The 26,192-nt window shown below is 38.7% G+C and overlaps 6 protein-coding genes across 14 annotated transcripts; 3 read left to right on the top strand and 3 right to left on the bottom strand.

The window, feature by feature from the left end:
- Nucleotides 1-386: 386 nt before the first annotated feature.
- On the bottom strand, nt 387-11,940 carry LOC105268519 (serine/threonine-protein kinase OSR1). Of its 8 annotated transcripts, none has more exons than XM_011308143.1 (11): nt 11,855-11,940; nt 7,013-7,141; nt 4,146-4,495; nt 3,297-3,409; nt 2,938-3,188; nt 2,525-2,699; nt 1,838-2,073; nt 1,611-1,725; nt 1,285-1,553; nt 861-1,047; nt 387-780 (listed from the first exon to the last, which is right to left on the bottom strand). In XM_011308143.1, coding segments are annotated over exons 1-11 (1,905 nt in total). In that variant the 5' UTR covers nt 11,857-11,940; the 3' UTR covers nt 387-702. The 8 variants fall into 8 exon arrangements, with proteins under 8 accessions (XP_011306445.1, XP_011306441.1, XP_011306442.1 ...); XM_011308139.1 differs by lacking the exon at nt 11,855-11,940 and adding an exon at nt 10,585-10,858; XM_011308140.1 differs by lacking the exon at nt 11,855-11,940 and adding an exon at nt 10,585-10,857 and having other exon boundaries at nt 2,534-2,699.
- Nucleotides 6,651-12,998, top strand: LOC105268518 (uncharacterized). The gene is made up of 4 exons (XM_011308138.1): nt 6,651-6,750; nt 11,893-12,129; nt 12,472-12,621; nt 12,710-12,998. The coding sequence occupies exons 1-4, from the start codon at nt 6,727-6,729 to the stop codon at nt 12,875-12,877; spliced, it is 579 nt and encodes a 192-aa protein (XP_011306440.1). The 5' UTR covers nt 6,651-6,726; the 3' UTR covers nt 12,878-12,998.
- Dus3 (Dihydrouridine synthase 3) lies at nt 12,986-15,409 on the bottom strand. The gene is made up of 4 exons (XM_011308137.1): nt 15,255-15,409; nt 13,397-14,989; nt 13,157-13,285; nt 12,986-13,080 (listed from the first exon to the last, which is right to left on the bottom strand). The coding sequence occupies exons 1-4, from the start codon at nt 15,341-15,343 to the stop codon at nt 13,008-13,010; spliced, it is 1,884 nt and encodes a 627-aa protein (XP_011306439.1). The 5' UTR covers nt 15,344-15,409; the 3' UTR covers nt 12,986-13,007.
- On the top strand, nt 15,406-17,115 carry LOC105268516 (gametocyte-specific factor 1). Of its 2 annotated transcripts, none has more exons than XM_011308136.1 (5): nt 15,406-15,420; nt 15,703-15,979; nt 16,048-16,174; nt 16,279-16,444; nt 16,534-17,115. In XM_011308136.1, the coding sequence occupies exons 2-5, from the start codon at nt 15,884-15,886 to the stop codon at nt 16,754-16,756; spliced, it is 612 nt and encodes a 203-aa protein (XP_011306438.1). In that variant the 5' UTR covers nt 15,406-15,420; nt 15,703-15,883; the 3' UTR covers nt 16,757-17,115. The 2 variants fall into 2 exon arrangements, with proteins under 2 accessions (XP_011306438.1, XP_011306436.1); XM_011308134.1 differs by lacking the exon at nt 15,406-15,420 and adding an exon at nt 15,497-15,553.
- A 207-nt stretch (nt 17,116-17,322) lies between these two features.
- Nucleotides 17,323-19,238, top strand: Gbeta76C (guanine nucleotide-binding protein subunit beta-2). Its single transcript, XM_011308148.1, has 6 exons — nt 17,323-17,475; nt 17,681-17,826; nt 17,901-18,200; nt 18,375-18,576; nt 18,644-18,860; nt 19,030-19,238. Exons 1-6 carry the CDS (start codon nt 17,407-17,409, stop codon nt 19,134-19,136), a joined length of 1,041 nt encoding a protein of 346 aa, XP_011306450.1. The 5' UTR covers nt 17,323-17,406; the 3' UTR covers nt 19,137-19,238.
- A 90-nt stretch (nt 19,239-19,328) lies between these two features.
- Neurl4 (neuralized E3 ubiquitin protein ligase 4) lies at nt 19,329-26,180 on the bottom strand. The gene is made up of 3 exons (XM_011308149.1): nt 21,182-26,180; nt 20,823-20,975; nt 19,329-20,763 (listed from the first exon to the last, which is right to left on the bottom strand). Exons 1-3 carry the CDS (start codon nt 25,921-25,923, stop codon nt 20,574-20,576), a joined length of 5,085 nt encoding a protein of 1,694 aa, XP_011306451.1. The 5' UTR covers nt 25,924-26,180; the 3' UTR covers nt 19,329-20,573.
- Nucleotides 26,181-26,192: the final 12 nt, after the last annotated feature.

Raw genomic sequence — 26,192 nt, forward strand, 5'->3', positions numbered from 1 at the left:
TAACGTAGGTATTAGCCTCCAATGATCTCAAATCGCTCGCCAGCGCAAATTACTCTCATGATTTTTGGCTGCTCCATATTCTCTCAAAATATTCAGAGGAGAAGAATAATTGAATAAACTAAATAAACTAATATTTACATAAATTAACGTGAAACGAGTGCTACATTTTCACTGACAGATTTAATAATTCTCCACAAATTCGTAAGTCTAAACTCTGACGCGGGTGTACTTGTGATAATGTACGTTCAGTAAGCAATAAAATGTTCACGTTCACTTGAATATATATTTGATATTGATTTGGACAACTCCCACACGAGCGTCAGAGTATTTTCAACATTTTGATAATGTAAGATAGATTTCTGAGCAGTTTTTTTTATTTCTTATTGTTTTCATTACTGTAATACAGTAATAACGAGTCTTGGATACTTCATGCCCTGTAGTTGAAACTATGATATCGGTATAATTCCACGATAGGAAAATACTGAACAATTAATTTGGTACGAGCAGATTCATTTTTTTTTCTCTCAATTGCAACTTTTATCCACCACAACTCATATTTCATCCATAATACTACCGAAATTCAGATGATTATTTAAAAAAAAACTAAAACAGTTCATACCTCTTCCATCCGTAATCGCATGAATATTATTCTGAGAATTCAGAATATTTTTGAAAATAATGAAAAAAGAGAAAGTAAAGGGCCTAGTCTGTTACGGAGATCTGAGCGAAGCCAATCAGTGCTTTGTCGTCCGGCACTTCGTTGGCAGCATAACCAGAGTTCTGAAATTAATGAAAAGAATTGAAAATTACGTGGAGAGAAAGGTAAAATAGTTCAATGAGAAAATTGCAATTGCAATTACCAGGGGAAATGTGACTGTGCGCAGTTGGCCAGCGCTGTCGATGAGTTTTTGCAAATTAGCAGCTATGACCACGACGTCTTTGCCATCGACTAGACCAGCACCAACTAGCTCAGCTGAAATTCCTTCAGCTGAATCTATTCCAACGGCAAATTCGAACCTAATGTCGTTGAGTTCTCTCTTCTGGTTGCTGTTGAAAAAGTTCATTCACGATTATTATTTATTCCTCTATTAATTAAAATGAGATCTGGAGAATATTAATGATTTTTATTGATTTTCAAAAGTATAATATGAAAAAGGGAAGGATATGGGGATAAGGCCTACGTTATTCTCTCTTGGAGGGCGAATTGGATGTCAGGACGTCTGCAACGGAATAAAAATGTGGGAAAATTAAAAGTTCGAGAGCTAAAAAGATGATAAAACTCACCGCAGTCTCAGTACCAAATTAATGGGCTCGTTCTGCTCTGACGACTGTATGACGAGTCGACTGGCAGCTGATTTGACGAGGCCATCGGCATCCTCCTGATCAACCTGTTCCTCTTCACTGGAGACGTTGTCTATAGTGTTGACAGGCAGGGCCTCCTTGCCTTCATCACCACTGGATGCACCACTGTCCTCCTCCTCCGAGGACCACACCCACTCTCCTGTGACAGTTCTGTGAAGGCGACCGGATGTTCCAGGTTGTCGCTTCGATGCCTGCAAAACAATTGATTGGGTAATGGATACCATAGGGACATCTTAATAGAAAATTACCTTTTGTACTCTAGTCTCTAGACTCGGTCCAATAGCCACGAGCGTTTGCTGGAGATATTTCTTGTCCTTCGCCTTTTTGAAGAACGGATGTTTCAGCAATTCTGTTGCAGTCGGTCTACGAAAAATATATTCACTCGTTAGAAATATTTCAATTCATTAATCAATCAATCAATCAATAACATATGTTTGGCCAATTATTTAATGGTAAATGGATTAATGTGGAGCACCTTTTCGTTGGATCCTTCTGCAAGCAATCGACAATCATTTTCCTGAAAGTCTTGCCATAAGCTTTGTACTGATCCTTATCATCAGCAGCAGTATCCAAGGTCGGTGGATCATTCTGTAGTGTCAGCATGAGTACCTTCATCGGTGGATACTTGTGATAAGGAGCAGTGCCACTTGCCATTTCAATGGCAGTGATACCGAGGGACCATATGTCAGCTTTGAAATCGTAACCATGATCCTGTAAAAATGAATTAAATATTACAACAGCTTCTAACCCATCAATAAAAACCCAGTTGATCGATTAAAACGTTGAAGTACACACAATTTTTTCTCAGCGTGCAGATCAAGTTTTTTCAGACATCTTAAGATTCAACTAAGTCTAGAGACTCTCGTGTGTTGACGATACAATAAAATTTATTCAATATCGAGCGAATTTGGTGTGAATTCAGCTGCCTCCTCAACTTTATCAATAGAAATACTTTTTTTTTTAAAGATAAAGCTTCAACGTAATTTTTAATTGCATGTTATGAGAACTGCAGGTTAAATTGGTATTTAGTGATATGAGGTATGAGATATTAATCGATAATTCGTTTGTCAGTGATTGATATTGCAATCATTCATGAACAAACATGCTTTTGACACAAACACTGCGCAGATCTTGCAAGCTAGAAAATTATAGTGCAACTTTCCTCCCTCACCTGCTCCATGACCTCGGGCGCCATCCAGCAGGGCGTGCCAACGAATGTGTGACGGACTTTTTGCCTGCTCAGGTCACGTCCTGTTGCTAACCAGGCACTCACACCAAAATCTGCTATTTGAACTGTTCCATCTTCACCCAGGAGAATATTTCCGGCTTTAATATCCCTGATTGAATAATTTTACAATTAATTCCAGGATTGGAATTCCTGATTAACGACAAAATAAAGATGATCTAGATAATCTCATCCCCATTCCAAACAAGAAAAATGCATTTCCCAGAAAAAAATGTTATCTCTACGTTATCAGGGCATTTCACATTTCTGTGAAGTTTGAGGGAATTATCAACTGGAATTTGGGTGCTTTGAATTCGTCTAAAGGACAGCTGACTGCTTGACCAAATCACCTGTGTATCTGTCCATTACTGTGAAAATACTCAAGCCCCTTGAGTACCTCCCGAAGTACCGTGGCAATAGTGGCTTCATCGAAAACCCCATGTTTACAATTGGTAGTTCTCGTTTTATGTTTAATAATATCGAGTAATGATCCACCCTCGAGCAGTCTCAATACAAGCCAGAGTTCCTCCTTCACCACAAAAGACGTGTAATACGTGACAACATTCTCGTGATTGCAGGAGGACATCGCCTGGATCTCCTTCTGCAAAAAAAAAATTCCACTCAATTCCAAAGCTGCAAGAAGTTTCTCCTCTCGAGTGTGATGATTAATCTCTATCTTATCGCCCACTAGCTGCGAAAAATCACATACCAGAAGCTCGTCCATACTCGTATTCCATTTTTCCAGATTTATACGCTTGATAGCACATTTCTCCTGACGTGGAATACAAAAAGCAGCGTGAACTACAGCTGTCGCACCGACGCCTGTCGAACAGCCACAAGAATTAATAAAACTAATCATAAATTCAAACAAGATAACACGTGTTATCAAACCCCCATCAAAATCACTCATCATCCCATTACGAGACCCAGCACAATCAATTTAAATACCTCAACGTCACCCATTAATTACTACTCCAAAATACAAATGAGGTCATGTGAAACGCGCAATTGTCCCCCCACTAAATCATTTAACCGTGCGTTAACATCAAGAGTCATTAAATATTTGGATCTGATCCAATTGTCCCCAGAAAAAAAACATTCCAGTCATTCTAGGATTCTCCTCCCAATGACCCCATAAAGGAAAAAACCCAAAAAAGGGCCCAAATCATTCCCTCGACCCAAAAAAGATTATCTGATGAACTCCACTACTTCCATCACTCTCATTTCGACGTATGGTGGACGAAATCTAGGTTAGGCAGTGCCTCAACCGGTTTTGGATAAAACCTAAGAGAAAATCTTGATTCACCGATCCCTTGAGATTCTCCCAGGCAATTTATGGGATGATTGATTGATAATTTGGTGAATAATGATGGAAAATAGTTATGTTGGCCCATGAATTTTACATAACACAGTGGTGTCTGACGTAGCACGTCAATCCGGTGAGTGATAAGTTGAATGATTATTGGTGATGTGAGGGGGTGATTTTGACGATTCAAATGGTTGATGCTAACCAGTGGTGTGGTAATTATAAAGTGTCATTATTTATTTATTTATTTACCGATAACCTCCTTGAGTTCGTAGTCGTCTTTGGTATTGGGCCAGCCCTGTGGTACCGCTGTTGTGCTAGATGACGCCATTTTGTTGGTCAGTGATGTACCTAAAAGTGTTGGTTTGCCGGTGTTTCTGGTACCCCAATTGAGGAGACCACCACCGTTACCATCAACTCCACCCACTCTGCGCGACAGCCAATTTTTACTCGTGTATGATTTTTTATTTACGCTTGAATTTATGTGGGATTTCTTCGGGTGACTGTTGCTCGCTATTTCACTGCCCTGAGACACACCGAGGGATGACTTCTGACGGAATATTCCTGGTGAACACGACGGCAGAACGTCCGGCGAGATTATCCTGGAGGAACAGACGGCTTTTTATTTTTTTTTATACAGTTTTTTTTTCACCCCACAACCGCCAACTGGTTTTTCCCTGATCGCATTTTCGGGGAATACCCGATGGTTTTTTTTTTTTATAACAACGCAAGAGTTCGTGGGGCTTTTTTATGGGGGGATGGAGAATTATTTTCATTTGGAAATTCTGAAGTTTTTGGGGGCTAGAAGATTTGTCAGGGCTAGAGGTTCTTTTTTAGGGGACGGGTTTTTGAAGGGATTTCTCATTTTTGGAGATTTTGGTATAAAGTTTGGTTGAGAACTTAAGTCGATGAATTGAAAATGATATTTGAATGAATAAAAATATATCAATTATTTTGTATTTCACGTTTCAAACAACTTCTGGAAGTTGAAGTCTCAATGACTTAAATTTGAATATAATCAATTGAAGTCTTAATGACTTGTCTGATTTGATAATATCTACATATTTTTAAAAAATTAAACTCGAAGTGGAATTGCTTCATCTCATTTCATTTCACCACTTCGCAGACGCGTAAACAGGTTCCACTGCTTGAAAAATTGCACGAATATGTACTGAGTAATTGTCTATATAATTGATTGAAAATCAAGGCCAAACTCACGGGAATGTCCAAGCCCGAATGCACTTTCCACTCGTAATTGTCAATTAAAAAAATTTCCAGTTTATCAGGCCATCTGCGTTATGCCATTTCGTAAATCCCTTATCTCTCGTAATCACATGTGTACTTGACACTGTGGTGTGCGACACTGTGTGAAAGAAATACAGAAACGGTATCTCCAATTGAGTGAAATAAAAAGAACATCTTGCATATATCCGGCCGATGGAAAATTACTCTCGATGTTGATCGCACGTGCAATTGGATCTTTACGTTTTCCTCGTGGGTGAGATGCGCGTGTTATTCGGCTATTTTGATTTTTCGTGTGTTAAAAATAGTGAGAAAGTACACGTCACGGAATTTTTTAAATACCAACAACTGTAACTGAACCAATCGAGAGATTAATAATCTTTAGTAAAGTTGCTATTTTCGTTATTGTAATTTTTTCATCGATTTGTCGGTATCAATATCCAATTTTTAATTAATGGCATGAGAAATCAGACTGAATGAATTGATTACCCTAGAAATGGAATAATAAGGGAATGAAAGAAGAAATATTCATAAATTTCTGGCAATTTCCACAATTGGAAATTATAATAAACAAAATAAATGAAATAAAAGGACTGTCAATTATAAAACCGTAATTGGCAGTAATTTCACTTTGAGAGAGCCACAAGAGAGAAGTTTTGAAAAAATTCAGAATTCGATTTAATTATTCAAATAGTTACAATTATTCTTTGAATGTAAATAATTATGATAATTTATAGTTTAATTATGTATAATTATATATGATAATGTATTAGAATATATGATATTGATTAAATAGATGACTTTTCTTACGATTGCACCCGGGACTCCGTGAAAACTGGACGCAACGTCTCAAGCTCCCGAAGGAATGGCGTCAGAACAACAAAAAAAAATTGAGAAAAAAACAATGGAAGAGAAAGAAGATGCGCGGGCATTGATTTGAGAACAAATTCTACATGCCCCGGGTTAATAGCTCTGTGACAAAATAAACTGTCGAAACCGAGCCAAGCCCCACTCGTCCACCATTAATTTAAGACGATGGGAACATTTTGATATGAATTAACGATGTTCTCCCCCCTTTCACCAAAAATTATCATTTTTTTTTACTTTTCTCAGAAATTGTTAAGCGAATTAGCCCCAAAATTACATCGTTTTTGCATCTTGTAATTATTATATAATTATATGTAATTCATAAAGTTTCATAAATTTCTATGAATTTTTGAAAAGTTCAGGGAAACTGACGGAAAATTTGCATTTTTATTGCACGATCGTGGCGTATTGGGGGAGTTAGATAATAATTGAATGGGAAAACGATATATTTTTAAATGAAAAAAAAATACCGGTAACTGGGAATTTTGTTTAAGGGGATAGAACATGCAACAATTTGGCGACATGATGATCGATTGGACTTTTCGAGTTTAATGTCAATGTTGAATTACACGTTATCGAGGGATTATTTAGGGATTGCGAGTGATAGGTCGTATCAACCGATCGAGTATCTTTTTTCGGTATAAATTAGAGGGAAAACCCAATTCTAGGGTTCAGTTATCATCGATCTGTTGGAAGGAATCGGTATAATAATTGTGTTCCAGAAATGGACAGCCAGAATTTATTCACCGTAAGTCGAAGGAACGCAATTATTTTCGTTGACTTAATTCAAATCAGGGGTTAATATTGAAAAAATGGAGAATTTATTTATTAAAAATAATGACTGAGGTAATTTCATGGAATCATAAATGAAGTAATTGGTAATTTAATGAATTGCAGTGTCAGAATTTTTTAGATTTGTGCAATTTTTATAAATTGATTTGAATGTTTTTTATTCGGGAGATAATTAGATCGTTACGTTGTTCACTCCGTGTAATTTATTTATAAATTACCTAGTCCGACCAAGTACGAAGGATGTGAGGAATCTAGCGTCTTCAAACTTGAGTCTCTCCTCAGAGGCTGAAATGCTCTCAGTAGATTTAATCCCTCCATTTTTCCGTTGTCTCATTATATCTGCGGTCCTGCAAGCAATTAAACTATTATTAATTACTACTGCTATTTTTTCATCCAACATTTTTTCATTTCAATCTGAAATATCCCTGAAGGATTTTCCATGCATTTTTAATAAATCCTCAGAAACATCTTAATAAACACATTTTAATAAATTCAATAAAAAAATTGAATTATTCAATTTAATCATTGTTATTAACATATACATTTCAATAAATAGTTCCATCCAACAGCGAACAATAAACCAGAACATAAAAAAATTCAAAGTAATATTTTTAAATCAAATAAATCATTAACAAAATTTATGTTAAGTGAAGAATTTTTGACAGAATTCAATAGTTGAAAATCAATATTTTCTATTTACTGCAATAATTATTTTTCGCTTCACGTGACTGGTAAATAATTCTAGAGAAAAATGACTTTAATTACGATTTCTTCTGTCTGTGCGCGCGAAGATAATCGCAAATGACTGATTATTTCTACCGAGAATACTTCGATGAATGAATGAATTTCCGTTTCGATTTTAATTGTGTGGGAGTGACTGATGAGTTTATAAATAGAACCGAAAGATCACGAGCCCCTCGTTGCAATTAATCACCATTTAAGCCATAAAAATAAACAATATTTGATTTCTCAATTTTCGATAAATTACTTTTGCATTGAAATTATTTTTTTTTATCGAGGATATCTCTGTCGACATTGAGTGGATCCCCTGGAGAAGCCCTTGGGGGATTTAAACGTATGGAATATTTCTAAATTGTCGGCCAGTCGATTGTCACCTAAATACCTAAATGGAATAATTGGAGGCAGATTGGCCTCACCAGTTATTTTTAGTCACTATCAAAGGGGTGAACCCCCCCATCCTGTCATCTAAAAATAATTCAATTCCAACGGTCGGCATGCTTTTCATTTACTTCACCTACTGAAGAGAAAACATCTCGCAACCTTTTATTAATATCCATCATTATAATTTTTCATTTATAATTTTTCTGACAGAAAAGTTGTCAACATCAATATTCCTCGTCAATCAAAAATTCATTTCTCAATAAAATAATAAATAGTAAATTAATAAATAGTTATTATGTTTTTTATTTATTTATTTAATCTGATTAGTCTACCCCAGTGTTTATTAACCCACGACATATATATTCACGTGGTAAACAAAATCGTATTTACTTCTTCACACATTTCATGTAAATACGTCTTGCACGTGATTTTTTTCGAGGATCGCGGCGCATTAAACGAATTATTGGTGTGTTTAAATATAAACCAGTCTGTTAGTACTCGTCTCGCATGTACTAATTACATCTTTACACTAGAAAAGAAATCCAAGAGGCGATTTTATCGCGGACGATGACACGTGTCCTACAAAATTTTTATTAAATTTGTTTCAACTTGTTAAAATAAACCGGGGATTTCCCGGGAATCTCAGATATTTAATCATTTCCTCTCCCTCCGTGAAGGAAATGCCGCGGATCCAGCGAATTCTTATTAAATACCCCAACATTTTTTTTCCAGACTATCAAAAGAAATTTTCTGTCCGACGAAAATAAAATTAGTGAAATTCATGAGATGTTTCGGAAGTAGAAATATTTATCAAACTATAAATCCAATCAATCAATCAAGTTTCTCTATTAATTCTCATATTGTTAATTTGTCGGCTTTTTAATAATTTGGCGGAAAGAAAATTTTTCATGAACAGAGATTAATCATAAATTCTTAATATTATTGCCAATTAATATTAATCTAATTAACATTATTAATGAATTATTGATAATATTATTATTAGAGAATGATATTCGGGCTAAAAGTTAAATTAACGGGAAATTCTTTGAAGTGAATTCTAATTAGCCTCTCATTGTGGCGTGTACTTTATACACTTACGCCCACCGTCAATTAAAATGACAGTATACCCCCTCCAAAAACGTGACGAAATATCTCCATTAATTTTCCCCTGGGGCTTTTCCAGTCGACGACAATGCACCGAGTCAATTATTCGTAATGCCATAAAGTGTGTAAACAGATTATCAATAAATTTTCATGTGCATCCTGAAGAAAAATCGACGCGAACGATAACAGACTGATTTACGATTGGTGCTCTTGGTATTGTCTATCAACGGCTTTTATAGTTGAAGCGCATTTGTTCGACCAAGTGGACCTCAATGACGTCCCATCCATTCAAAATGGACAATTGATGTTATATTGCCGTAGAAAAGCCTCGATAAATACCACGACAGCTCATACCTTCATTTTTTTCATTGAACAATTAATAATCAACTCCATTGCCGCATTAATTCACAAAAAAAAAAACCAGCAATTATCGATCATTCGTTACGCCTGAATTCGTTAAAAGTTGAAAAGAAAAGTGTAAAACGACAACAGCTCTATTTATTTATATTTAACCAAAACTTTATCATTTGTATAATTTTTTAAGTAAAAAAAGTAAAACCGACGAAATTGACTAATGAATTCTACATTATTATTAAATCACAAATTAAATTGCCTTTAGCCAATCTTAAAGATAAATTCAATCAAAAGTCTATCAATTTATAATAAACAGAGAGCTTTCTCCCAATTATCAGATTAATTTCGTGTTTATCAACTTGTGCATATGTTATGTTTACAAAAGCTTTGAGGACGAGAAGAAAATTAAAATAGTTTCTAATTATTACAGAAATTTCTTCGTGATTGAATTTATAATAAATTTAGTTAAAAGAGGAAATTAGGAAATTTTTCCATAAATTTCCCCGTAAACCATTCTGCTGAGAATAATGTGATAAATGCGAGTGATCGGTAATTAAACATTTTCATTTGGCACTATTCAATTATCTGGGCATCAAGGAATTTAATTGGCTGAACTTGATGGTACAGGGGTCACAGGGTCAATTGCTCATTAGCCGACACCCAACTGTTCCACAATGGAATGCCAAGAGGTATTTTTCACGGTCATGCATTAACTTCAAAGAATGGAAATTGATCTTTCGCATCGCATGATCCCTGAAACAACTCCTGAACACTGAACCAATGATTTCCCAAGTTTCTTGACATGCAGCCGATCAATTGACTGAAAAATCTGCGTCACGATTTTCCCACAATTGCAGTCACGAGTCACGATAAAATCAATTAATCTGTACGAGAAATAAATTCTTTTAAATTCCTAGACAACTCCAATTCCCGCCCTATCCCCTTCCTAAATAATTATTAAAATTCTCCCAAAAACATTTCGACAATTTCCCCCTTTTTTTTCTCAATTCCTGTCTTTCCCTCTAAAAATACAATAAATATTAAATATAAACTACAAAAACTCTCGAAAACAAATGATTCATTCACCAAAATCTATTTAATCTACCCTTCAAATTACCCGATAATTATTTTTATCGTAAAAAATTCATAAAAAATGTCGCATTGTCCGTAGAAAATTAAATGAAATAAACCATAAAAAATGAATGATTACCGGTTGTTGCTGGGTGAACTGAGGGTGCCGTTTCGGCAGATGTCAGTTGTCAATTCAAACATTTTCCCTCATAATTGGCACTTCGACGTTCACTCAAAAATATACGTGACTCGAATCAACATAAATCACTTAAAATCTAAAAAATAGATTGGTACCCGTTGCAAATTCAATATAAAATCAGTCAAAAATTACAATTCACTGTCATATTATGACACAGATGTTGAAGAGATGAGATGTAGGATGATCCTGAGTTCGCAATGGACTGAACTATGTCAGAGCTGTGAGGGGTACACCAGTCAATTGGATAAATACCTATCACGCATCTACGTGGATAACGAGAATTGATGCGTACACACTCGGTTCATGCCTTTTTTACCGTATTTACATGCACATGGACATTTGTGGATTGAAGTCTTTTGGAATTTCCAGCAAAACAAATTATTCACTCAACTTTGGGCTGTCGTTTATTCCCTGGTTCATACCTTAATTGAGGATGATTGGGGTTGCTGAATGTTTTTACAAGAAATCCTGAGATATGACGTGCGAGGAAATTCTTTATTGGATGGAAACAGACCCCCCGCGATTAATATACCGATTTCAACGGTGATCTCAATCATTACGACCTTGTCAACTGGTTTCCACTGATTTTCACGGGGAAACTCTCGACCGATCCCAATCCACCCAATGCAATCGACTCAATCATTAGATTAAAGGAAATAATAACCAAGTCCTTGAGAGTTTATCCCCAAAACATTCGATCCTACAGGAAAATCTTAATAAATCCGAGTTCGAAGAGATTCATAACAAACTTCCAAACAAATCGGAAAATCGAATTACTCATCATCAATTACTTATTTATGATCTATTAAAAATCTCTATTTATTTAAACTAATAATTGTTTGATCAGTGTGGAATTAGTTTTTACATGATTATTATCTAGAGTTCAATGTCACGGTTTCACTAGCAGTTGAATCAATCGGTGGAGTTTTGAACTTCGATCGACAGATCGATGTATCTCTAATACTTCAGGAAAAGTGAGATTGGGAAAAACTCGATGGGGATCGAGTATATCGCACTGGAATGATAAAAATGTTTGATTAGTCGAGAAAAGGAAACGGGAGAAACCTGTGGAGATTATTGATGTTTACGTAAAGATTATTGTAGCTTTTACGATCGAGATTGATTTTCAAATTCGATTGACTCAGTTTCTCTTCAAGTCTAAGAGTTTTTCGTATTTCTGATTAACTTCTATGAATTTCCCATCACTTACATGATAATAGATAAATAATCAGTGGTGTCTATTCACAGATTATTCTGTTGATGTTGTCACAACACTCCGCACAGGGCAGATACTTCAATCTGACTGAATTCCTAGAGCAACCGCGTGACGAATGGCAGATGAGAAATTGGGGGATTCACCAATCGTATTCGATAATTCCTCGAGATGTTTCTTACCTGCCAGAGGACGACTACGATGAAGGGGACAGCGAGAAAATCCAGGAAGAAATCACCCAGTTGGAGAGAAACGACAGAAACTTGAGGCCAGTGAGTCGGTCAATGATCTCTCAATACAAATAAATATCCGGTGTTATTGTTCCTGATGAAGGTCGTCTGCGGCTCATTAAATTCTCGCTTTTGCTCGGGATTTAACAAACTTGTTGGTTTTGCTTCATGGAATTTTCACATTACACGAGTCGATTTCTAGACGCCAGGATTTTTTACCTCTACAGTTCCAAATAATAATTTTTTTTTCGATTCTACCCATTACTACTGCAGAATTCTAGAGATTCTTGATTCTATTTTCCCCTTGTCTCCTTTTTCCTCATATTAATTTCGTTCCAGTGTTTTTCTCCTAATCCGTTTACCACTTGAACTTTTATCTCCTAGGAATATCGAAATTTGTGTGAAACGAGGACTCGAAAAGTTCTGCTTAATGATGATGACTACGAATATCAGCCGCCGCATTATCATGAAATCTACTGCAAGAGTTTTTCAGTTGATCAGTCCTTGCGCAATCTCGCGAAGCCACAGAGACAGGTAAAATCAAATAATAATTTTCTGCAGCTAATGTGGAATTTTATTAGAATTCCACTTAATTTTAGGCAACATTTCCTATTTTTTCTAGTCATGTGCTCATCCTGGGTTTCACTGTGTCCAACGAAGCAGGACTGTCTCCTTAGTCCGTCGTCCATGGTCTGAGACTTGTTGGGAGACAGTAGCCAAGGAAATCCCCAGTGGATGTGACTGCATGTGGCCTGTCTCGACCCTAGGAGACATCACTCCACACTATTAAGTTCAAAAAACTTAAATTCCTCCAAAACCCCTAGCAATTTATCAGTATTTTCTTCATAATCTATGGATTGAGAATTCGATAATTGAAAAGACATTGATTTTATTAAAATATCTATTGAAAATATTATACATTATTTCCAAGAATTCGCTCTGTGTTTTGGAAGGAAATGGAAACCGTCAGGAACTTTTCCCAGAAACATTTCCCTGAAAAAAAAAGAATTATTGAATAAAAATGAAATGTTTATGAAACATTAAAGGAAGAAGTGGTGAATATTCTCACGATATTTTCACCCAATCAGCACAATTGGAACTGGCCATGAGTGTTTCCATTTCGTCGCGACCCTTATAAAATGGCGGTCGCTCGTTGATCCTCTGTGGTGGCGATTCTAGTATTCCAACTGGAATATATCTAAAAATTTCCATTAAAATTGAATATCAAAAAATAAACATCATTAGAATCCCCAAAAGCAATAAACGATAATTCCAAAGAACCGACATTACCTCAAAAACAAATCATTACCTATGCAAAAACGATATCCACTCCAGCATGAATTTCCTGGTGGTCTCAACTCCCCTGGTATCAGACCCCCAGTGATCGAGTCCATAATTGGCATATTTTCTGATAATTCCCAGTCTCTCAGAGCTGTTCATATCAATGAGTTTCCTCTCCTTAATCTCCGTAAAAATCCATGGCTTGATAAGGGCCCCCCTGCCAATGGTGACACCTTGAATACTCGGACAGGTCTCCCTGACCCTGAGGTAGTCATCAAACCCGAGAATATCGCCATTTCCAAAGACAGGAATTGGACTGGCAGCAGCTGCACACCTCTCGATGTATTCCCAGTCAGCACTTCTGGTGTACCTCTGCTCTCTGGATCTGCCATGAACAGTGATCATGGCTGCCCCCCAGTCCCTGAATAATGGAGTGAGATTGTGAGCGATGGGTTTGTCCTGATAGACACCCATCCTCGTTTTGATCGTAAGTGGAACATCGAGTACTCGACTGGCAGACTGGACAACACTCTCCAGAATATTTCTCCTGGTTAACATGCCACTTCCTGCGCCCTGTTTGTAGATCAGCTCAATGGGACAACCAAGATTTAAATCGACAAAATCAATCTCTGCTTGTTCATTCAATAACTGGGCAGACCTGGTGAGAACACCTGTGTTATTCCCACAGATCTGAACACCAAATATATCCTCTGTCTCGTATCGCTTCACCAGAGCCCATTCCTCAGAAGCAGCTTTCAGGATCTTCGGGGCAAGTGCCATCTCACCGCACGTTATATCAGCTCCATACTCCTTGCAAATTCTCCTGAAGGGGAGATTTCCAACTGTTGTCAGAGGACTGAGGAGGAGTTTGTCCCTCCAGTCTATCCTCTTTTTCTCTGATGCTCGTAACTTTATCGAGTCGGTGTTCAGGACGGGGCCTAGTCTCTTCTCAGTTTTTTGAGGGGCTTCTGGAGGCTTGTCAGACTTGTCATCGCTTCGGGATCTCTTCTCCTTCAGCAATTCGTCAGTTTCTTTCATGATCTTCTCAGCTTTTGAAAAATCGTACTTTCGTTTTCGTAATTCGTCCTGGAGGGGTCCCGGGATCTGATTCTTGGTGGCTGCTGGTTTCTCCTTGTAGGTCTGGTATTTATCAGGATTCATGATGTTCATACCTGTCTCTGTGAGGTGACTGGCACCGAATCTGCAGGCTGTGCCCCTGGGGCATCTGCCTGTCAGATTGAAGACGTAACAGTCCGCGCCTATGTCTGGTTGTTTGAGTTTCATGTAGTCAGCTCTGTCGTGCAGAAATTTGCAGTTTTGGGAGGGACATTTCTTCTCCGGCTCTGTTGCCACCTGATCCACCAGCCAGGGACAAAGGTTCTCCTCTTTGGGGCTCCTGAAGGGCGGGGGTCGCTGCTTGTTCTGACCTTTTTGCTTCTCCTTTCTCTTCTCTCGTTTCGACTTCTTACGTGGAGGCTCGTCAGACGAGAATTTCGCATCATCAACAAGTTCATCATCTGAAAGAGTTAATGATTTTTTTTCCCCAGAATTAAGAGGCAGAGACTTTTCATTGTCAGGACGAGGATCAGATGCTTCTCTCACTGGGTCTGCGATAATAAATCTGAAACAATAAGGAAAGATTCGAATAATCAATTGAATCAATTCAAATGAATTCGAATTATCAATAAAACAGAATTGCAGAAAGAGAAATTTGAGGATAAATTAAAGATATGGGTATTATTTGTCCATGAATATTAAAAAAATCGAAAAACAAATTGGTGGATGGATTTGACAACTCGGAGAGGTTATGATGTGTTTTGCAAATTGAATTTGAGCGATTGAGTGACATATTTGGACGAGGGAATATTAATTACTGAGGTGCTCACTCTGGTTTAATTCTGCATACACCTTTTCCTTTATCATCATTGACATGACCTGATGATTCAGGTACACGTGTTCCATTAGCGTTTTCCATGCTGAAACAGTGGAAGTAATTATATTAGGACACAGATTTTCCATGGATAAGAAAACCGGCACATTTTACCTACGTCGGTAAGACAGGCATTTCAACCAATAATCTAATCCAGTAATTTTTGCAAATACTTATTAAACAATTCATTCAATTTTCTCTTCGTAATTTTTATCTCAAGCATTAATGAAGACCTAATAATAATAAATAAATACGGTAAATAAATTCTGTTGACTGAATAAAAATTTCAAAAAATAATAGTAAAGGAGATTTTACTGTTAAAATTGTTATATTTTGATTAGAAAGTTGTTTAAAATGGTGAAAAAATAATAATTGTTTTGAATAATTGAATGAAAATGATTTAGAATGATTCTTGGCAAAGAGGAAGAATCTGGGTTCGAGACTCTTTCTCTCTTTCGCCGGTTCGTAGACTAAGAAGAACAAAGAAGAACAAAGAATTCGTCGCCAGTCGACCTGTTGCTCTCATCGAGTGAACGAAAGATATAAATATTCGGAAAATATAACTTATTATCAAGAGAAATCAAGATGGAGAGAGAGGCCTACACGAGAACTTGTCCCTACAATGATCATCACATAATTCATCGAGACAGATTTGTAAAACACATATTGAAATGTGCAAAGGTGAGTATTTGGTGTCGAGTTACATGTTTGCCTCGTGGATTCGATTTTTTTATCAATTTCCTCTGCAGAATTATCCACCGAAGTACAAGGAGACGTGCCCTTTCAACGCAACTCACATTATGTTTCGTTCTGAATTGGAGGAACACGTCAACCTGTGCCCAGACAGAAAAGGTTTCACTCCAGAATTATACACCTGTGAGTTTATTTTTATTTTCCCTGATTGCGGCATGTTTCAGATTATTTTTGGCAATTCCATTTGTTGATTTTGATAAAGTTTAAAGGAAATCTGATTATTTCAGATTCCAAGATTCACGGATCTCTGAAGCAGAATGAGTCATCAGAGTGGTCTGAATATGAAGAAGTTTTGACTTCTGTTGATCCATGGGATGGAGGTGATTTTGAGGATCGAATGAAGGATTTTACTGACACTAGCTCAATTGCTAGCAGTTGTGATGAACGTAGAGGGTGAAGAATCATTTATTATTTTTATTTTTATAATAATTCGGATTCTATTGTAAGGTATTAATAATGGAAATGATATGTTAATGTTTCAGGGTACGATCCAAGACTGTCGCTAATTCTATGAGACCTCTCCGTCCACCAAGGGGATATGGATTACCTGTAATGATGGAATTTGGTAATGATAATGGCCCTGATGACGTCCAGTCTGTCGTCAGCACTCTTCCTCCTGTAGGTCGTGGCATCAGACCACCTTCTGCTACACCCATGACTTCAACAGAATTCTGTGGACGTGGAGGTGGTCGTGGGCACATCTAAAGTCAACTATCTTCCATAAAATCCACAATCTGACATTGAAGATAATTCAATGACATAAAATAAACTTCTTTTTTATTTTGATTCAAGATCATTTTCATTCTGGTATCAACAAATTGATACGCATTTTTGAGAGACTAATACGTCATCTTGATTTACTTTATGCAATTATTTTCATGTATTCATTCAATAATTTCAATGATTTAATACAATTAATCCAATTTGACATTGAGAATAATTTCATTGGAAAAAAATGAACTTTTTCTATTTAGATTCAAGACACTATTCATTCTGGTATCAATAAATTGATACGAATATTTCATTAGGGATAAGGATTTCATGACTTTATGTAATTATTTTGGTGTATTAATAAAGCGTTATAATTTCATTGAAGACGATTTTTCGATGGCCAGTTAATTATGTAATTACTGTTTTAATGGATGGAATTTTTATAATTTCAAAACTTACTAATGCAATTACACTACTAGGCCAGGCTAATGGGATTGGACATTCATTTAATATGATTACTAGGGCAGAAGTCGATGATGAGGCTTCCCTCCAACTCATCCCAAATCAAAAACTCTCAGTCGGGCATAAATCTCTGATCAGTAGTTAGTGCTCAATTCTCTTTCACCCAGAAACAGACGCTAGAAATGGGTAAAGACGATCCCGAAACGACTGCCCTCAAGAAGGAGCTTGAGGACTTGATTAAAAAATGCCAGGTTTGTTCTGCCAACAATATGCTTCGACAGTAATAAAAATTTCACTCGTATCTCTCCAAAAATTCAAAGAAACAATTGCGCCTAATTTTTCGGATAATTACACTAGCTCTCCTCTGATAATAAAAATAAAATCCGATAATGAATTTCAAGACACGATATAAAACTCGAAATAACTGGAAATTATTTACTATTTTTGATAATTAAGGAAGACCAAAAGAAGCAACAGGACGCGACATTAGAAGAGGCGTGTAGTTCAGTATCAGATGCTCCAAAAGTCAAGCTTTCCACGAAAAAGCTGCTAAAGGGGCACATAAATAAAGTTAACTCGGTGCATTACAGTGGAGACAGCAGGTGATTGTATCAATTGATATTGATTACCCCAAAACCCTCCTGGGATTTATTAAATGAGTTATTATATCGACAAGGCACTGTGTGACTGGTTCTCTTGATGGCAAGCTCATCATCTGGGACTCTTGGACCGGAAACAAAGTCCAAGTAATTCCCCTGCGATCAGCTTGGGTGATGTCCGTTGCTTTTGCACCTTCTGGAAATTTTGTGGCTTGTGGAGGAATGGACAACATGTGCACTGTCTATGACGTCAACAATCGAGATTCAACTGGATCCGCAAAAATTGTACGAGAACTCCTCGGATACGAGGGATTTCTGTCCTCTTGTCGATTCCTCGATGATAAGACACTCATTACAGGATCCGGAGACATGAAAATGTAAATTCAAATGCAGAAGAGAATGTTGTCTGATCTAGAATTGAAAGAATTTTGGTTTGAGTAGTATTTGGAGTAGTCGAGTGAATTAATTGGCAGGGATTAATCATTATCATTGTCGTTATTGATACCGTAATTAATTAATGATGTTAGTTAACGAATCGTCGAAATATTCAGTTGCATGTGGGACCTGGAATCTGGAAAGAAAAACGTGGACTTTCCAGCGCACGCTGGTGACGTCGTCAGCATCAGTCTCAATCCAGATGGTCAGACCTACGTCACTGGATCCGTTGATAAAACGTGCAAGCTCTGGGACTTCCGAGAAGAGAAAGCCAAGCAGACGTTTTTCGGTCACGAGGCCGACGTCAATTCCGTATGCGTGAGTTGAGAATGAAATAGTGAAACCATAACCACTGGGGAAGGGCTTCTAATCTCGTTTTTCACAGTGTCATCCATCGGGTCAAGGTTTTGTCACTGCATCCGAAGACAAAACAGCCAGAATATGGGACCTTAGATCCGACCAACAGCTCGCCACCTTCAAACCCCCAAATTCAAATCCTGGATTTACCTCCTGTGGATTATCTCTGAGTGGTAGATTCATATTCTGTGGGAGTGACGATAATTCTATCCACATATGGGACACACTCAAAGTTCAACATAATGGTGATTACAATTATAAAAATTTGTTTATTTTTGTTTATTTTGCTGAGTACTAGTGATGATTTGAAAAAATATTGGTTCAGTATTTGTCCAATCAATTGATTTCAATTGATTGCAAGAGAATTCACAGTGAATTATGAATTACTGAACAAATAATCCAATTAAATTCTAGGTACAATGAATGGACATGAGAACAGGGTGACTTCCCTGAGTGTTGCACCAAGTGGAATGGCAGTGGCCAGCTGCTCCTGGGACCAATTCGTTCGAATCTGGGTGTAATCCATCGATGAAAAATCGAAAAATGTGTCAAGTAACCATGAAACAACTCCAAAATTATGATAAAATTGAATAAACTTGATCCTCTTTCTTTGGGAACTCGAACTAACTCTCATCCCATCATCTCCTCAATCTCAATATAAATCCCCAAAAATAATTCAACTCATACATTACGAGATTTCGAATGTTCCAGTAACAATAAACGAAACAATCAAATGACTCTCGGAGAAAATTTCTCTGAAATCACTCACGAAAATAATTCAATGCTCATGATTCAACTGGACTCGTCAATATCAAATCACTGCCAATGAATATTCCTTTCTTTATTCTCATCATTCACTCATCATCCGCACCTACACAACGTCCCATTACAATTATTTATAAATAAATACAGACTTATGTTTGTTACAATGTGAGGTAAATTAATACAATAATCAATGTAGACTTCAGCATCATCTCCAGTGCCCACCACTCATCATTTTTTTTTTTACAAATCTACTTCACCTCTAAGCAAATAAAAAGCAATTGAACTCCTAAGTGCTGGCAAATCTCACCAAAAGTGGTTGTGATTTATTCCTTAACAACTATTCAACTTCTTGAGGCATGTGGCATCGTACAATGTCTACGTCTAGCTGTGCAGACTATACAATTTGCAATTCAATGATCTCATTACCAGTGGCTGTAATCCATTTAAAATTCAATTTCACCGATTATTTCAACTAAATCCTTAAGTGCAAGTGGATGGTTATTTTCCTGGTCACAATGTGTCTCAATAGATCACATTAATTAAGTGCATTTCCTAAATTAAGCATCATCACATTTTGCTTTTATCCACTTTATTATGTATCAGTACATGTTCCCCATGCTTTCAATATAAAAAAATTCAATGACTAGAATAAAAGTTGGAGATTAAATTATAGATTGAAATTCTTCAGATGTACTTCGAATGAAATAGTAATCAATCATTCAAGAAATGAGAAGAACATTTCAGGGGTATCAAAATTATTGAGAATAAAACCATTCACATACGCTGCAATAAAGTATCACAGAAAAATGCGTATAAATTTGATTTATAGGTAGAATAGACATTTTATGTACAACATTTATAAACACCATTAGCTTACTGGTGAAGCGAAATCATGAGGCGTTGAAGGTTTAAATATTCGCGGTGCCATTTTAACATCGAAGCACATTTAAACCTTTCCAAATAAAAATGTCAAATTAATGCGTTAAAGAGTAAGCGATAATCCTATGTTTGCTCGCAGTTTAATAGAAATATATATTATCTCTATATTTTTTAGATAATTGTTTGAAGAAAACTTAGGATCAACTATTCGACATGACTGAATTAATTGGAGATTTTTGGGATCTGCTGCTAGACGTGAATTACGACATTTACGTGAATTTATCGATGACCTGGGGTTTTGCGTTTTTTTGTTTTTAGAATTCATCGAGGTGAATCAGAAGTGCAACAATTACCGTGGCCCCCGCCTCTTTCGTCGCCCATTCCGTGGATTCGATTCCATCGATACTATCTTTTCCAGAACCAATTGTGTATGATCCAGGTCGCACCAGGAGTTGAAAAGCCGTTGAGGCGTTGAGCTTCTTGTTTGACTGAGTGTCTATGTATCTTTGGTGGAAAATTATTGATGAGTATCGATTTATCAGGGAAAAGGTGAATTGACTTACGGATATTTTCGGCTGCTCTCGTCGGAGGTCACGTATTTTATATTCGGGGAGAACACCACTTGGGGATTTTGGCCTTCACTATTGGTAATCGTTGTCAGGTTACTGGTGTCTAGCTGCTCAACTGTCAGGAGCTCTCCTCTATCAAGGATCCATCTGGAAGAGAATTTATAGAAGTGGAATTTTGAGTTTAAAGTTAAAGAGAATGAAACGATATTCATAATTGTTTTAAATTAAACAAATTTTGAACTCTTAGAAAAAGAAAAATTATGGAGATAAATATAAAAATCGATTTCACCACAGGTCTCGATCCAGACTAATAAACTTGAAAAATTAATTTCCAATCAAAACATAAAACTCACCTAATCGCATTCAATCGAATCCCATAAAAAGCCACATGCCACTTATCAGTGGTGCTCTGTGGAATCTGATTAGCATTGATGCTCTGCCTCAGGGGAAACTTGACCCATCCAACTGGAATAGGAAACTCAGCAGGAGGTTCACCCTTCTTGCACATCAGCCCATCACTATCGACCTTGTAACACACATTGCAATAGCAGACAGCCTCATCCAACGAGAAGAACTCATCAGGAAGTACCAGAGACTTTTTCAGCCTTCCACAGGCCTTGAGATATTCACACTGTTTTGCAGGAGTGATAATCGTGGAATTAATCTGTGGTATGGACGGCGAGCTGAAGACCCTCGTAACAGACGGCTGAGGACTCTGCCCCAGACTAATCTGATTGGGAATAATGGCACTATTACTTTTGGAAATCTGCCCCAGCATTTCCTGCCCATTGACCGATGAATTCGAGAGACTATTAGAAGCAGCAGCCAAATTATTCTGAGCATTTCCCAATACATTATTGCACTGTGAATTATCCATGGAATTATCATGCCCCAGGGCATTACTAATTTGACTATTAGACGCGATACTCTCATTAACAGCATTATTGGCGTTAGTCGACTGAATAGCTGTACTGAGACTCGACATATTACTGGAAGTTGTTGCCGAGCCATTTTTAATATTAATATTCGTTGCATTATTTAATTCTACATTTGTACAGTCGCCCTTGAGGCTCGGTGGATGGGATTCTGGCTCCTCCTCATCATTCTCGATCTCGTTATTGGACATGGTATTGTTGTCATTAGAGACTTCTGAATTATTCTTCATGTTGGCACACTCGAGTAACGTCTCCCCATTATTCATCTCATCCCCAACGTCCGAATTATTACTATCAGAATGAACACTGCTGACCAATGACTTGCCCACTCCATTGCCATTGCTTTTGGATGAGTGTCCACTGACCTCATCACCTGCACTCCTACAGGTCTCGTAACTTTTGTCACTCAATTCAGAGCTGGACGGAAGTGCTGCTACATTTTCCTTCTCATGACACTCAAGATCAGCCTTCTCTCGTGAATTCTCAGGCTCATCCACCTCGATTCCACTCATCTGCTCGACATTGCTGGCTATTGCCATGTTTATCGCATCATTATTTGTACAGAGAGTGTCAGCAGGGGATCCAATGATCGATACCTCCTCGACTTGACCGTAGAGATCTATAACAGCGTAGACATAGAGTGGTAAATCAGTGACTGCGATTCCCTGATCGATATTATTGATGAAGAGATGTAGCCTCGACTCCTCGTCCACCAGTAATCCAATGGTCGAGCCCACCTGCAGACTCTCCAAATTTGCCCCATACCGAGTCTTGACTTTAGTGCCATTGTGGGACATCCACTCACTGCAAATGATCCAGGAGTGCTTTTTAAAGCCCAGGGCAGTCAGGGGAAAGCTGGCTTTCTCTGGGGAAATGCAGGACACCCCACAGAGAATCCCTGACACCCATCGATCATTGGTCTTCTGGATTTCCACTTGGAATATTTTCCCTTTTATGAGTGGTCTACTGGACATAACGACCCCCTGGTTGTAACTGGCTACTCTCCTGGCAACCGTTCTTCCCTCCAGCTCGACGTTTCTCCCATGATTCTCATGGAATTCGTACCTCCAGTCACCCTCAACAATTCCAGAAGATGGGAGAACTGGAGTGATAGGAAGTTCTGATAATTTAGCCTCTGACATTTCTATCGAAGTGTCCATCCCCAAGTCATTCCTCATGACAGGAGGCATGGGATCCAAGATAAGTTCCAAGGAGTCCTGAAGCCTCAGGCTGGCATTGGGGGACATGATGCAGGCCTGCTGCTTACTGCTGGTGATACTGACGGCCACTGTACTCCCAAATAACTCGACAACAGCATAAATGATCTCAGGTATGTTGAGGGCAGCCACTCCCATGTCCTCCCCATTGATATAAAACTTCAGGCTCCCTTCGTGGCTCCTCTTTAACCCGATCTTGTCACCCACTCTGAGCCAATCCAGACTAGGGCAGTAGTTAGAGCACAACACGAGGCCCTTATGCCTCACCTCATTCCCAGTGAGGTACCAGGCGTCAGCAGGGATTGACGTCATCCCCGGGACGAGATCCATTGATGTCAACCAGTGCCCAGTCTCGTTATTTAAGACTCCAATCTTCAGGGATCCACTCCACTCCCCTGCAATCTCCTGAATTGATATCTCAAATAATTCATTGTTCTCCAGTGCTGAATCACTGAGGAGAACTGCGTGATTGTACTCCCTGCAACGAGCTGCTATCACTCGATCGCTGTTCAACTGGATGTTGAGGCCAACGGACTCGTGGAATTTGTGAGTTATTTCTGATTGTGCTTGGGGCTGGACGACAGACGTTGGCTGCTGACTCATGCTGTTCTCCGAGGGGAGATATTGCTGGGTCATTGTGTCCCTTCTTTCTGGCTGGACAATCGTCACCTGGGCACACTGAGCATAAAGATCAATCACTGGGTAAACGTGAGCTGGGAGTCCAGTGCAGGCGATCCCCTGATCGATTCCATCGAGATAATAATGAAGACTAGAGTCTGCACACCTCATCATTCCTATTCTGTTGCCCTCAATCAATTTATCCAGGTCACAGTTATAATGATGTCGTAACGTCACCCCATCCCTCATAACAGTCGACCCCGAGAGCATCCAAGTGTCGTGATCAATGTCAGTCATCGTTGAGGGGAACTCCAACTCATCTGGTCTGATCGCTGTCACTCCAGCCTCGATTGCCCCATTCCATCGTCCCACCATTTTGTCAATCGACACTTCAAACAACTCTCCATCCCTTAGGGGTCTATTAGCGATGACGATGGCCTCATTGAACTCCCCCAGAGCACGAATTCTCGAAGCTGTCAGTCCATTGTTAGAAATCCTCGCGTGTTTCCCATGCACGTGATGAAATCTCAAGTCACTGTAGAGCGTGGTATTGCTGAAGCTCGAGTTGTTCGTTGTGGGACTGTAAAAATCCGTATTATCAACGATCGTCGCCTGGGTCGCTTGCCCATAAAGATCGATCACCCCGTAGACCTTCTCAGGAACTCCAACAGCAGCTGCCCCCTGGTCTGCCCCATTAACGAAAAAATGGAGTATCCCATTGTCCTTTCTCATGACTCCAACTCTGTCACCCACTTGGAGTCGATCCAAATTCTGTCCATACTGCTCGATGATGGAAGTCCCATTATGCATGACTCCATTCCCAGTCATGATCCAGGTTCCAGATCGAACATTTGTCATAGTAAATGGAAATTCAAGTTCAGTCGGAGAATGAGTGGTGACACCGATCTCGATAGAGCCAGCCCACTTGGTGACGATCTTGTCGAGTCTTACCTCGAAGAGTTCATTGGGCCTGAGGGGTCTGAGTGTCAGGACAACTCCATTATTGAAGTCATCCATGGCATTTGGTCTGTGAGCAGTTCTGCCATTGTTTATAACATCTGCATGAGTGCCACAGCAGGGGTGAAAGGTGAGTCTGTCGAGGGGTTCCTCCTCTCCAACTTCACTCAATCCCTGCAGATGTAGAGTATTTCGCCTGGTGACTAGATTCTGCTCTTCCCTCTCGTCCCTGTCGACGATTGTGACTTTTACTGTCATTCCATAGAGCTCCACAACACCCCAGACGTTTGGGGGAATTTTAGCAGCGACACCCTGGTCCAGACCATTGATCAAGTAATGAAGATTTCCATTACTCCTCCTGATCATTCCCACCCTGTCACCCTCCCTCAGCTCATCCAGATTAATCTCCCCGTACTCCCTCTGTATCCCCTTGCCATTCGTTAATATCCCACACCCCGACATCATCGTCGTACCTGATCTCATGTTCGTCATTGTAGCAGGAAATTCAAGGGCTGTTGGACTGTGAGTTGTCACTCCCACCTCGATACTCCCAGACCATTTGTCCACTAATCTGTCAATCCTTATCTCAAATAATTCATTATCCCTCAGTGGTCTGTGCGTCATGACAACCCCATTATTGAACTCATCCAGGGGTCTACGTCTCTCAGCTGTTCTCGCGTTATTCGATAACTTAACGAGTGCCCCAACCCTCTCGTGAAACCTCAGTCGATCCTCCCTGATTGTTGCTGGGCTCGGATTCTTCGGCAGATTTACATTCATATTGACATTGAGATTAACATTGAGATTAGCTACTAGACTCGTTGACGATGCCTCACCCATCGTCAAGTCGTTATTGATCTCCTCACCATCTCTAGACTCGTTCGTTGGTAATTTTGGATTTGTTATCGTCACCTGGACGCAATCACTCGACATCTCGACAACAGCGAAAACACACGATGGAATATTCGTGGCTGATACACCCTGGGATATTCCATTGATGTAGAAAACTAGCTCATCGTTGGAGGTTCTCATCACACCAATTGTACTACCCTCAGCTAATTCATCTAGATTTGTGTCACACATGGAATCCGAGAGTGGATGACCATTTCTGAGAATTCCAGTGGCTGTCAGCATCCAAGATTGACCCAGAGGATCATGCTGGCTTTCTGGATCGCACGTGGTCACACCAATCTCCACTGTTCCACTCCATGAACGAACTTTCTTGTCAATTCTTATCTCGAAGAGCTCGTCCTTCTGCAGGGATTGTGATGAGTAAATTCGCTCCTTCTCGTAAGCTGAGAACGTTCGAACAGCTGTTGAACTGTTGTTCATCAGACTTATACCCTCGCCACATCTTCGGTGGAACATCTCGAGTCGTGGGGATTACTCAGTGGATTTATTCACTTTTTTTTTGTCTCTGAAGAATCACTGGGGGACTGATGCATCAGGACGAACTGTCACCCCATCCTCTAACACAAAACATCGTTTATCTACTAACTCTGGGGCTTGATTAATTAAATTCACTTGTCCTCACTCGTCTCGTCTCGTCTCTTCTTCAATCACAATATGAGACAAAACCCAACCTGGAAGTCTGTCAAGTCTAAATATCGATGCAGTTCTGTTTTCTGTACCGAGTG

This window comes from Fopius arisanus, unplaced genomic scaffold, assembly GCF_000806365.1.
Source record: "Fopius arisanus strain USDA-PBARC FA_bdor unplaced genomic scaffold, ASM80636v1 scaffold00058, whole genome shotgun sequence".
NCBI lineage: Eukaryota > Metazoa > Arthropoda > Insecta > Hymenoptera > Braconidae > Fopius > Fopius arisanus.

Bases quoted from the DNA above. Each gene is read 5' to 3' on its own strand.
- LOC105268518 (XM_011308138.1), top strand. From the start codon at position 6,727: ATGGACAGCCAGAATTTATTCACC. The intron at 12,130-12,471 runs GTGAGTCGGTCA...TTTATCTCCTAG, and splicing joins ACGACAGAAACTTGAGGCCA to GAATATCGAAATTTGTGTGA. The intron at 12,622-12,709 runs GTAAAATCAAAT...TATTTTTTCTAG, and splicing joins TCGCGAAGCCACAGAGACAG to TCATGTGCTCATCCTGGGTT.
- LOC105268519 (XM_011308139.1), bottom strand. From the start codon at position 10,646: ATGTTTGAATTGACAACTGACATCTGCCGAAACGGCACCCTCAGTTCA. The intron at 4,496-7,012 runs GTAATTTATAAA...CTGTTCCTCCAG, and splicing joins TTCGTACTTGGTCGGACTAG to GATAATCTCGCCGGACGTTC. The intron at 3,189-3,296 runs GTATGTGATTTT...TTTTTTTTGCAG, and splicing joins CGAGTATGGACGAGCTTCTG to AAGGAGATCCAGGCGATGTC.
- Dus3 (XM_011308137.1), bottom strand. From the start codon at position 15,343: ATGGAAAACGCTAATGGAACACGTGTACCTGAATCATCAGGTCATGTC. The intron at 13,286-13,396 runs GTAATGATTTGT...GGAAATTTTTAG, and splicing joins TGGATATCGTTTTTGCATAG to ATATATTCCAGTTGGAATAC. The intron at 13,081-13,156 runs GTGAGAATATTC...TTTTTTTTTCAG, and splicing joins GCTGATTGGGTGAAAATATC to GGAAATGTTTCTGGGAAAAG.
- LOC105268516 (XM_011308136.1), top strand. From the start codon at position 15,884: ATGGAGAGAGAGGCCTACACGAGAACTTGTCCCTACAATGATCATCAC. The intron at 15,980-16,047 runs GTGAGTATTTGG...TTTCCTCTGCAG, and splicing joins ACATATTGAAATGTGCAAAG to AATTATCCACCGAAGTACAA. The intron at 16,175-16,278 runs GTGAGTTTATTT...TGATTATTTCAG, and splicing joins CACTCCAGAATTATACACCT to ATTCCAAGATTCACGGATCT.
- Gbeta76C (XM_011308148.1), top strand. From the start codon at position 17,407: ATGGGTAAAGACGATCCCGAAACGACTGCCCTCAAGAAGGAGCTTGAG. The intron at 17,827-17,900 runs GTGATTGTATCA...TATATCGACAAG, and splicing joins CATTACAGTGGAGACAGCAG to GCACTGTGTGACTGGTTCTC. The intron at 18,577-18,643 runs GTGAGTTGAGAA...CGTTTTTCACAG, and splicing joins CCGACGTCAATTCCGTATGC to TGTCATCCATCGGGTCAAGG.
- Neurl4 (XM_011308149.1), bottom strand. From the start codon at position 25,923: ATGTTCCACCGAAGATGTGGCGAGGGTATAAGTCTGATGAACAACAGT. The intron at 20,976-21,181 runs GTGAGTTTTATG...ATTCTCTTCCAG, and splicing joins ATTCGATTGAATGCGATTAG to ATGGATCCTTGATAGAGGAG. The intron at 20,764-20,822 runs GTAAGTCAATTC...TTTCCACCAAAG, and splicing joins GAGAGCAGCCGAAAATATCC to ATACATAGACACTCAGTCAA.